The sequence below is a fragment of the Phocoena phocoena genome, chromosome 1 (assembly GCF_963924675.1).
Source record: "Phocoena phocoena chromosome 1, mPhoPho1.1, whole genome shotgun sequence".
Taxonomy (NCBI): Eukaryota; Metazoa; Chordata; class Mammalia; order Artiodactyla; family Phocoenidae; genus Phocoena; species Phocoena phocoena.
Genome location: NC_089219.1, coordinates 49,716,377 through 49,728,409, shown reverse-complemented (window position 1 = coordinate 49,728,409; position 12,033 = coordinate 49,716,377). Strand labels below are relative to the sequence as shown.

The window sequence follows — 12,033 nt, the reverse complement described above, 5'->3', positions numbered from 1 at the left end:
TCACTTGCTAAAGGCTCACAAATCAGCTGTTTAATAATCTTTTCTAGAATTTTCCTGATACTCAACATTTAATTCCTCTGCTTCTTTTTTTGTGTTTTGAAAACAGACCCAATAATTGCCTATTCCTAGTCCTCCAATAATTTTTTCATTCTCTGTGGTTCCTCAAAAAGGGTTGATGGTGGTTTCACATGGTGGTTCTTCAAAGTGCTCTGGGATGCATATGCTTTCTTTCTATTTTCTCATCTATCTTGACCTTTCATTTCTTTTTATTTGCATTGACTAAGCACTTTCTAACTTGAAGATCTTCCTCATTCAGCAAACACTTTTTGAATGCCTACTGTGTGTCAAGCACTGTTCTAGGTACTTGCAATACAGAATTCAGCAAAACAAAGTGTCTGATCTCCTGGCACTAAGTGTCTGGTAGAATAGGAACTAAATAGTTCTGCTCTTTTCCAGTTGTTAAAATGAACATATTCGCTGTTTGTTTTCTCTGACCGTAGCCTAAAAACACTTTAAATATTTTTCTCAAACCTCAATTCTTTATTGGCCAAAGCCTTTCTAATATTTCTCTCAGATTTGCACATGCTTTTGTATCTAGCCTTGCTTAAGCATCCCTCTTTCCATCTTTTATACTTTTTCATTTTAAAAGATGAGTTTATCATAGAACTTTCGATATCCATTAATTTCTTTAACAGAACTGTTTGTCATTTATTCATTCAACAAATACTTACTGAGTCCCTACTCTGCTGAACACATTGTACTGACAGAGGTGTTTCTGAGAAACTTCCATCTTTCTTGAACTTTCTTTCCTATCTTATGTCAGGTTTAGGTTTTCATTGAACTTTTGAAACCTACTTTCAGTGTAGGACACATGTCTGGCCATTTATAATGTTCTCCTCTTTGGGTGTTAAAAGAAATTAAGAAAACAAAATTACTTTTTCCCAAAGGTTATGTTGTTCCCCAAATATTTAATCAAGTCCGAAAGAAAAGTGCTTCTTTCAAAAGGGTTGTATCACAAGAAGTTCTCCTAGTTTAATATTTTTTTCACTTAGACAGAATTTAGGTTTAGATTATTGGTACACATTTTCAAATTTGTAAATGAATGTTATTTTCCTGATTATGTTATTGAAATTATATTAGGAATGATTTTTTTTTTCTTTTTCCTTTTCCAGCTCATTCGATCCCTTCCAACTGATACCTTGTAATTTTTTCAGTGAAGAAAAGCAGGTACTACTTATTCATCACTGAATGACCGTAAATAATACCCTCCTCTCAGACATGAAATATTTCTTCTTTTTCTGTGTGTGCAAGGCATGTGTATAAGAAAGGTTGGATAAGGCAGGGTACACTGAAGGTCAGATGAGTGATACAGATAGAAAATGAGAAAAGAATTTCTCCATGCTAGGGCTTTGAATTGTACATGTATTTCTTTAAAAGTCTGATTTGTGCTGAGCCTTGGTCGGTGGTGAGAACTTGGTGTGATAGATAAAGGAGAAAAGGGTGGGCATTCCGATAGGAAGAACAAAATCTCTATTTTTATGCTCCCCCATTTTTTTTTTTTTTTTTTTTTATTTCAGGAGCCATTTCAGGTGAAAGTGGCTTCAGAAGCACTTTTAATAATGGATTTGGTAAGGATATTATATTGTGTTTACTTAGTTATTCTGATTTCTATTCTTGTGTATTTTTATTGCAGGCATAAGAGAGAGTATGGAAGACGTGTATTTTGGATCTTAACTATCCTCCTTTACAAGGAATCTAAAAAATAAGTCTTTTCTTTTGGAGAAAAGCCAAACAATTGCATGTTTCCATATTTTAGAGAAAATAAATTAATGTGAGTTTTTGCAGACTGTTTATCATCATTAACCCAATTTTAATTTCCTAGTATTCTTGTCTGCTGCCTTCTGGATAACTGCAACAAAGCACAACTCTTAAAATTTGGAGACTCCTTGTTTTGCACTAAACTACAGAGATCTCCAATGGTTGTGTGTGTTTATGGTGTTTTCTATAGGAGGACCCAGAGTGATTTTTACTTTGTATCCTTATGATACCTTTCCCAGTAGGTGGAGCAAATGGTATCTTCATTTTGTAAATGAAAAAAATGGCATCTTGGAGTGTTTCAATGTTTGGTTCAAAGCCTCTCAGCTGGCAGTACAGATAGGTCTAAAATCTTAAGTCTGTGTGCTGAGCCTAGCATCTGGTTCCTCTACTATGCTATTTCATTTTAGAGAAGCATAATTACCATACTTGTAAATGACTCTTCTATGATAAGTGAGATTTATTCTGATTTTTTGGTCAGGTGGGTTTGGTTTGTATGTTTGGGCTAAGTCTTACCTTGTATTTCTTTTAGCATGCTCATGTTTCTATGGCAGAAGTGATTGGTCTGTTAGGAGGAAGATACTCAGAAGTTGATAAGATAGTTGAGGTAAGTTTTCTCTTAAAATTTTTAAAATTATTTAGCCCTGCTGCCATGCCAAATATTTTTATAGATTTCAGTGTGTATAATTAACATATAAACCTTATCTATGATATAAATGAGAATATGCAAATGTGGACAGTTATATATTCCCAGAGGTGACTGAACATTCCATATATTGAGCACCTGTTTCCTTTTACCACTGAGAAAGAGGGAACATTACCAGGCCTCAGTTCTTCATTGCCTTTGCCAATTAAAAGCTTCAACTCCTAAGAGGCCAGAGACCAGGAAACATGCGCTAACCTTATAATTGAAACTTGGTATACATCATTTTGCTAGAAATTATTATCATAAGTAATAGGGGTCATCAAAAGACTGTGTTTAAACAGATACTATACAGGCCGACCTGGAAGACTAACCCGTAACTTGTCTTGAGTAGGAAAATGGATTTTGAGTTCCTTGCATACAATCACACTTTTGGAGAGTAATTCGTTTGCAAGTTAAAGGCTGCCTATTATATAGGCAGATAGAAGGCTTGGCTTTTAAGAGTTTCTGTATCTGTGTGTGAAAGGACTGAAACAGTAGAATTAACAAGATTTCAGTGTGATCATTTAAGGATTAATCCTTTATAGGTCTGTGCGGCAGAACCGTGCAACAGTCTGAGTACAGGACTACAGTGTGAGATGGATCCCGTCTCACAAACACAAGCCTCGGAAACCTTGGCTGCCAGGGGCTATAGTGTTATTGGATGGTATCATTCTCATCCTGCCTTTGATCCTAATCCTTCCTTACGAGATATTGACACTCAAGCCAAATACCAGGTGTGTTTATAGGTCTTTTTGTATGTAGTCTGTAAATGATTGCATATGTTCTCCCCTTTCGTTGTTTTCTGTTAAATAAATACACTTTTAACATTTCTAGCAGAGTGATTACAAGAGTAATACATGTTTATTTAAACACTTAGAAAATTAGCTATTCTGTTTAATATAAACAAGACATCAAAGTAACAGTGATAATTCCCCCCAGAGCCTTTAAAAATGAAGGAGATAACTAAGACAGGGACTGGGTACAATTGAAATAATTGGAAATATATTTTGCACCTCTGGAAAAAACAGAGTTTTGTTTTATTCTGCAATTTTATGTTTGATATCTGGATGTTTCTGCTGTAGGCGGCTGTTTGTAAATTATTACCATATAGATAAAGATTACAGCTGAGGGGCTAGTGAATATAATTTGTAAATGCATTCATGGCAAATATAGATTTTGCAGGCCAGGTGATCTTTTTAAGGGTGATCTTTAAAAATGGATCTGTTCAGGTTGGGTTGGACATGTTTTGGCCTGAAGATTTTAGGGTATGGAATAAATTTAGTTGCTGTTTGGAAGTGAAGTACTTTTGCATTCCATTTTCCTCTGTTGGATGTTTAAAATGTTGGTATGGGTAAATACTGAGTTTTAAATTTATGTGGTTGAAACTAATTATACTTTTTTTTAAATTGTAGAGTTACTTCTCCAGAGGCGGTGCAAAGTTCATTGGAATGATTGTTAGTCCTTATAATAGAAATAATCCTTTACCTTATTCTCAGATTACCTGCCTGGTTATAAGTGATGAAATTAGCCCAGATGGCTCTTATCGTAAGTTTTCAACAAAAACGATCCTACTTCTACTTTCATTTTTTTTTGAATCTTACAAATCACAGAATTTATACCTGTTGAAAGCAATTTGATGGAAGAGTTTTTGTCCTCAACTAGGGAATCACTGTTTGCATACCATGTAGTGCAGCCACCCTCTTTCCTTTTATGATTTCCTTCTGCATTAAAGTTCCCACTGTGTTACCATGGCCACTGGGCAAAAACATTACAATGTAGAGAAAGCTTATGGCCAAGCAGTGTGTGTGTATTAGGTCCTGGAGACATTGCAGTAAGCAAAACAGACAAAGTCTCTTCTGTTCTCTTGAAAATTCTTGATAAATGCAGATTGGCTTTCTCTGCAATGACATTCAAATGAAATAATAATAAAGAATAATGACCACCCTACCACTAGCTATCCATGATCTCCCAGTTTAGGCTCAACAGTGCCTAACTTTTTATATCTGTCTCTCTCAAGAAAGAATTTGGTTGGTTTAGCCCATCATATGACTTGGTTCCTTTGGGATTTATGTCCACTGCTGTTCAGTCAACTGGCTGGATAGAGAATTAGTGTAGCAGACTAGGAAGAGTAGGGGAGTGTAAGAAGCGAGTGTGGATGGAAGGAAAAGATTAGAGGAAACAATTACGTCTCTAGGATACTCTCTTTTCGTCCTTAATACCACTGTTCTAGTTGACTGTCCTCTCTGGATACTGTCACTCTACATTATACTCTTCCCCATTAGCTCATGAGCCTCTTGAAGGTAGATATGATATTGTACTCATTTGTCTATTCTCAGTTTCTAGCACAGGGCCTAGCATAAAGTAGGCACTAAATGAATGTTTAACAAGTTAATTTCTTCATTCTTAATAATGTCACTCAGATACCCTCTCTTAATAATGTCACAAAAATACCCTCTTTGGTAAAGACCCCAGCACTACCACCCTTCGTGTCATTTACTATTAGTTGTTCTATTCTTTGTGCACCTGCAGCATTTGTTTCCTGCCTTCGTGGTTGCTTTCGTGTTTTAATATAATTTATTTATTTAGCCTTTCTCACTAAATTGTGAGCCCCAAAGAGCAGGAACTATGTCTTCTTTGTATCTCCTGTAGTACCTAATCAGTTGCCTTACACCTAAGGAGTGGTCAGTGCTCTATAGGTTTTTGTTGAATGAATAGTATTGACATTAACTTTAGTCCAAAATGCCCATTTTTTTTTTTTTTTTTTTTTTTTTTTTTTTTTTGCGTTACGCGGGCCTCTCAATGCCGTGGCCTCTCCCGCCGCGGAGCACAGGCTCCGGACGCGCAGGCCCAGCGGCCATGGCTCACGGGCCCAGCCGCTCCGCGGCATGTGGGATCTTCCCGGACCGGGGCACAAACCCGCGCCCCCTGCATCGGCAGGCGGACTCTCAACCACTGCGCCACCAGGGAAGCCCCAAAATGCCCATTTTGAACATATCACATATATACATCATTCTTTACGCCAGTATAATTTTACAAAAAGTTAACAAAAGGAAGAATCACAATGAACTTGTTCTCAATTTAAACCGTGTCTTACTGTCACATTCTGCTAGATTTGGGGAGTGAGCCTCTACTCTGATGCTGTCTAATACAGTCACATGTGGCTATGTGTGACTGTTTAAATTAATTAGAATTAAATGAAGTTTAAAATTCAGTTCCTAGAATCCTACTGCTGGCCAAAATGAAGTAACAAGGACCTGTCTGAAAAAACTGGACAAAATATAGAGAACAGTGGTATTTAGGATATAACATCAGACAGTGAAAGAATATGATTCCTGAGAGATGGGAAACAAAGTGAGCCCAAGTTAACCTAGCTTATTGACTTAAAAGCACTTCCAGGTGTGGCACAAGGCGGAAACCCATCCAGAGCCTAGCAGACCCTGAGTTGAGGTGATGGAGGTAAGAGCAAGGAGACCAGGGCAACTAAATGTGCAAGACATTGTACCAGAGAGCAGAAAGCTGCCTAGAGAGCAGACTCCAAAGATTTGTAGAAGGTTCAAATTTATTATTTAGCAAGATAAAGACCAATGCCTGTGTGTGGACAGACTACCCCAAATGGGAAAGAATTACCTGAAAGATTAGCGGGCACAGTGCTGGATTCTCACATAAGCTACCGTCACAACACACAAGTATTCCACGTTGTCATCATTGCAGAAAGCTCTCTTGGGCAGAGCTGCTTCTTACATGAATTGACCATTGTTACCACTGCTTGTTAGGTCTTAATCCTCGGTTCTTCTCTTTGTTCTTCTTGGAAACCTTCTGGTTCAAGAATTAAAATTTCCTAGAAGCCCTGGGATACCTTGTGTTACAGTACTTTGAACTGGATCCTTTACTTATTTATTTGTTCATTCATTGATTCATTCATTTTTTTTTCCCCCTCTATTAGGTGTGTACCCAAGTCCTATCTTTACAGTATGTCTAATGGTTAATCATTTTCTCTATTTGTAATAGGCCAGAAATATACTTAGTGATTCGTTTTATTCTGACACTTTAGTGGATAAAAATAATCAGTACATATATGTATAATTGAATCACTTTGCTATACACTTGAAAATAACACAACATTGTAAATTAACTCTACCTCAATTAAAAAATAATAAGCATATCAAAAATAATCAGTACAAAAAGAAATTTTTACTGGTTTTAGTGCCGTTTTTTTGACTTAGAAAATATTCTTAATACCAAATAGAGATGTATGACATGTTGTGTGTGTGTGTGTATTTTCATGTTTTTTTTATGAGCACAGAGTTAAAATTGTATTTGTTTATTTACCTCTCTTTTAGTCTCATTTTTTACTTTCATTAAGAGTAGGAGTTCCTTACCTGGATTCAGATCCCAACTCTGATATTTATTAGTTATTTTACCTTGGGCAGGTTACTTAATGCCTCTCATTTGCCAAATCTGTAAAATGAGAAAAAATTATTAACTTGCTTACAGGAGGTTGTAGAGGCTGTCGGTGATGTATGTAAAGTGCTTAGTAAATAATAGGTCTAAAATAGGTAGTTATGATCATAGCTATTGTCTGTGCTTAGTAGGTAATCAAAACATATCAAGTAAATGATTGTTATCACAGAAGGAGTTTGTGTAATAGCTTATGTACTATAATGTGTCACTCTTCTTAAGTTCCTGGAGGGGGAAAATGAAATGGAAGAGAATTGAGAAATGAAACAAGGTCAGTTATCATCAGGCTTGCTGTTCCTTTCTCTCCTTCCATACACCTGAAAAAAAAATGGGGAGAAAAAAGCCTTTTTAGGGCACATTGACAAGTTATGCTTGTATTGTGTGGAAGTAGAATTATGATCTTTTTCTTAATACCTTCCCTAATACCTTCTGACTTGCTGACATTTTGTTTACTCGAAAAGCCTACGATGGCAAAAATGCGAGTTGATAGGCAGTATGATGTAAACATTAAGAACATAAACTCGAGCCAGACTGCCTGGGTTCAAATCCTGGCTCTACCTCTTACTAATTAGATATGTCCAAGAACAGGTTATATAATAACTAACCTTTCTGTGGCTCAGTGTCCTCGTCAAAAAAAAAAAAAAACATTGGGGACAGCACTGGTAGCTAGTTTATGTAACTGGCCTTACATCTATATAAAAAGCATAAAGCCTGGCACATAGTAAGCATTATATAAGTGTTATTATTATTATGGTATTGGCCTTTGGTAATGAATCAGCTGAGCCTTTAATATACTGCAAATACAATTACATGGAGATTTTGAAAGATATGTGAGAAATGTCTAAGTAGGCTCATCTTTTGGTATTTTTTCCTTTCTGACTTACGTACGTGATACCTACCCCTTGGACTTGTTTCCTCCAGAGTTTAGCATGACTCAAGTGCAGTTACTGCCTCTCCAGAATTAAACCTAACCCCTGTCTAGTCTTAGATCAGCACGTAGAGGGAGGTGGAATGAATGTGGGCTCAGAAGTCGGGCAAGCCTGGGGGGATTTGAAATCCAAGCTCTTTGCTTTACTAGTGGAAAGAGCTTATTCAACCTGTCTCAGCCTCAGTTTTATCTGTTAAATAGGAATAATGCTACCTACCTTATAGCAGTGCTGTAAGCTTGATAACATGTGTTTAAAAAAAAAAATCACTGGGATGGAATATATCTTGGTTTGCCTAGGTCAATCCCAATTTAAGCCTGTGGTTCTGGCACAATTATTAATAGTGCCAGCTTTCACTCCAAAAGCGTCTTGGTTTGGATGATAAATTATGTGATCATCTTACCTGTCACAGTTCCTTGCATAGAATTGTCATGCAAATGGCACTTTTACTTTTCTTTATTAATTGCTTGGCATTAATATACTTGATGAACCAAGTTCAGCCAGGCAGTGCATATTTAATGAATGCCCACTATGTTTAACGTGCTGTTTAGCTGGTCTGCCAAGCTGCGGTTATGAAAACACGGAAGGGAATTTTAAGTAATTAAAAGGAGATTGGAGATTTAAGAAAATGTAAAATGTAAAAATGTGCTGCTTTATGCTTTTCTAGGTTTACCTTATAAATTTGAAGTACAACAGATGTTAGAAGAACCTCGGTGGGGATTAGTGCTTGAAAAGACTAAATGGATAATAGAAAAATACAGGCTATCCCGGAGGTATGTACTGTGGTTTGAGATGGTTGCACGTCTGCAGTGTTTCTCATTAAATCACATTTTAGGGAAAACCCAAGTTAAATATAAAATTGTGATGTATGGCATCAGTGATAGTTTATTACAAAACTGATTCGTTTATAGTATTTGTTTCATTGGTTTGTTTTCATATTTCTTCCAACAGCAGTGTCCCCATGGATAAAATCTTTCGCCGGGATTCTGACCTGACTTGTTTGCAGAAAGTAAGCTGCCTTCACTTTAATTGGTTTCACTGCTCACAGATTCCAAAGCTATTCGTCTTGATGTGTTTTCCCATGGTGCCTAATGCTTTGTGGATATGCTTTTCTGTGTATTTCCTTTATTGCTTTTTCCTTTCTAAAATTAATTTCTAGGAGATAATTAGTAATATGTTTTGGCACCCATGCTTGCATATAGAAATAATGCTGTTTTAGAAAAAATTTGTCCATGTTTGGCTGATAGATTTCTTAGCACATTATTATTGTACACAATGGAGAACATTTTTCTTATTTTATTAAATTCAGAAGTGCCATGTTTCCATTTCGCTTTAACAATTGATCATTTTTAAAAACGGTAGTATAAATCTAACAATTAAATTTAAATGGTCATTTTACTTTCTGGTAGGAAAAAAGAGTCTTGAATTATTTTATTTCACTTCTAGTTTTGTTTCTATGAGTATAATGAATTTCAGTAAGATTGGCAACATTGGTCTTTTTTCCCTTTGGTAACAGTTTGGGAATAGAAAATTTTTAAATTTCTTTTTATTTTATTTTATTTTATTTTTTGGCTGCGTTGGGTCTTCATTGCTGCACGTGGGCTTTCTCTGGTTGCAGCGAGCCGGGGCTACTCTTACTGCAGTGCACAGGCTTCTTATTGCAGTGGCTTCTCTTGTCGTGGAGCACGGGCTCTAGGTGGGCGGGCTTCAGTGGTTGCAGCATGCGGGCCCTAGAGCATGCAGCCTTCAGTAGTGTGGCACGCGGGCTCAGTAGTTGTGGCTCTCAGGCTTAGTTGTTCGTGGGATCTCCTGGAACCAGGGATCGAACCCATGTCCCCTGCATTGGCAGGTGGATTCTTAACCACTGTGCCACCAGGGAAGTCCCTCTTTTTAATATTTTTACCCCCTCCTATTATAGCCACTTTTTCTTTGCTCTGTTGGAAGATTAATATGCACATTTCCCAGGAAATAGACTCCATCATCCTATTTTTGAAATGGTAGAATCCTGTATTTTTATGTCCATAGATTTTTATCCCATAGGATTCATGGCTTTGTAAATAAAACTACTAAAAAAAGAAGCAAAGTCACAAGTTTGTCCAAAGTAGAAAGCATCATACATTCAATTTCAGTTTTATCTCCTTATATAAAATCAGAAAGGAACTGCACCTCACCTCCTCTGGCCTCTACTGCGAGGCCCTGGCGCTCTGGGCCAACGCCTGGCAGCTGCAGGCCCAGCTGGGTGTCCCCTCGGGCTCAGACCGCCCTGTGCTGACCCTGGTGGGGCTGGCTGTGTGCCACCAGGAGCTGGAGGACCCCGGGGAGTCCTGGGCACGCTGTGAGAAGGCCCTACAGCTGCTGGGGGACAAGAGCCCTCACCCTTTTCTGGTACCCTTTCTGGAGGCCACAGTGCAGCTCTCCTGGCACCTGGGCCTGGACAAATGCCAGTCAGAGGCCCGGCTCCAGGCCCTGCAAGAGGCAGGCCTGACGCCCACACCACCCCCCAGTCTCAAAGAATTACTCACCAAGGAGGTGCTGGACTAACATACCTAGATTTAAGCCCGCTGTGGGGAGAGGCACTGCCCCAGGATGGGGGTGGGGTGCGGGCAGATGAGGACATGGACAGCAGTTGGGAGGCGCCTGGGGTCCTGGGAACCCATAGAAGTTCCACAAACAATTTGTAGCAGACTGAAGAATGTGCTGCTTCTGTTGAGCTGGGCTCAGGACAAGCTTTGCTAAGCATTCCTCAGCAACGGCTTCCTGCACTTCAGCTGTACAGTTATTAAACACAAGTCTATCCTCAATCACCTTTAAGGAGAATGTTTCTCGTTTAAGCATTAGAAAATGGGAGATTTGGAAAGGGATAAAATAGTGATAGTGATGCAAACCCTCTTCTCACCACTTTCTGTGTTTAAATATAAAACTTTTCTTTTCAACTAGCTTTTGGAGTGTCTGAGGAAAACTCTGAGCAAAGTGGCCAATTGCTTCATTGCTGAAGAATTCTTGACTCAAATAGAAAATTTATTCCTTTCCAATTACAAAAGCCAGCCAGAGAATGGAGTGGCCGAAGAGAAGTGTGCTGTGGAGCCAAAGGCGCTGTTAACGTGACTATTTTAAAGTAAGACGTCTTAACCGCGACATAGTAGACCGTACTTTCAGAGTTATAGCCTTGAAATTATTGTAATTTAGTTAATAGTGGTACAGCTTTGATTTTTTTTGTGTGTGTATGCTAGTTCACGAAATCCAAATTTTGCCACATAAACCATGTGACAAGAAAGAGATATGGACTTGGACTTGTTTTCATATGTGGCGCTTAGTCCTCCTCGGCCTGGTCAGCAGGGTGTGGACTGAAGGGCAGCCTCCCTGCTGTCTTCAGATTGATAAGTGCACTGTGCCTCAGATTTTTATTTCCCCCTGAACTAGTCATTCCAGTTTTGCTATCTCCTGTCTTGTGAGGAGCATTTCCATTCTTTTCATGTGTTTTGGTGAGGCTTGTTTATGGTTGCAAGTGAGATACAGGTGGGTGGTCACAGCATAATTAACGTGGTTGAGAACTGCTGGTTTAATGAATCTAAGGACATGCTGTGGGAGGACAGGGGAGGCATCAGGAGAAAATCTTCAAAACAGACAAGACATCTAAAGGAGAGAATCAAATTACCAATTTTTTAATTACAGATATTTGCTTCCATTTTATTGTATAACAACACTACTATAGGATATGCCATTTTCTCAGCTGAAACATTTTGTATGGATTTCAGATACATAATAAGCTTCAACTATAGGTCCACTTATGTTCATTTGTGTGATAAAGGCTCGGTTAACTAGAACACAGGTAATCATAACTCTTAAACTAGACTTTTTTTTTTTTTCCTACTACCTGCTATGAGGAGAAAGAGGCAGATTACAATAAAGCTTAAATAAATCAGACTTAATTTTAAAAACAAAAAATCCTTCCAGGACATATTATGTATTCTGCCCCGTTTCATATACTTGCTGAATCCAGAACAGGGATCAGTGGACTTTTTATGTAAAGGGGCAATTAGTCAGTAACTTAGGCTTTGCAGGCTACACACCATCTCTATCAGACATTCTTCTTTATGTTTTTTAACAACACTTTAAAAACATAAAACCATTCTTAGCTCATGAGCCTCA

The 12,033-nt window shown here is 38.0% G+C and overlaps 1 protein-coding gene across 1 annotated transcript in view; it reads left to right on the top strand.

Annotated features, from left to right (window-relative positions):
* The window catches only part of MYSM1 (Myb like, SWIRM and MPN domains 1), a 36,399-nt gene extending 25,410 nt beyond the window's left edge, over window positions 1-10,989 (top strand). Inside the window, exons 13-20 of the mRNA XM_065884251.1 lie at window positions 1,173-1,227; window positions 1,578-1,628; window positions 2,348-2,422; window positions 3,046-3,234; window positions 3,913-4,045; window positions 8,552-8,657; window positions 8,836-8,893; window positions 10,822-10,989. Of these exons, the coding sequence (XP_065740323.1) occupies window positions 1,173-1,227; window positions 1,578-1,628; window positions 2,348-2,422; window positions 3,046-3,234; window positions 3,913-4,045; window positions 8,552-8,657; window positions 8,836-8,893; window positions 10,822-10,989 (835 nt within the window). The remainder of the gene's footprint in view (window positions 1-1,172; window positions 1,228-1,577; window positions 1,629-2,347; window positions 2,423-3,045; window positions 3,235-3,912; window positions 4,046-8,551; window positions 8,658-8,835; window positions 8,894-10,821) is intronic.
* Window positions 10,990-12,033: the final 1,044 nt, after the last annotated feature.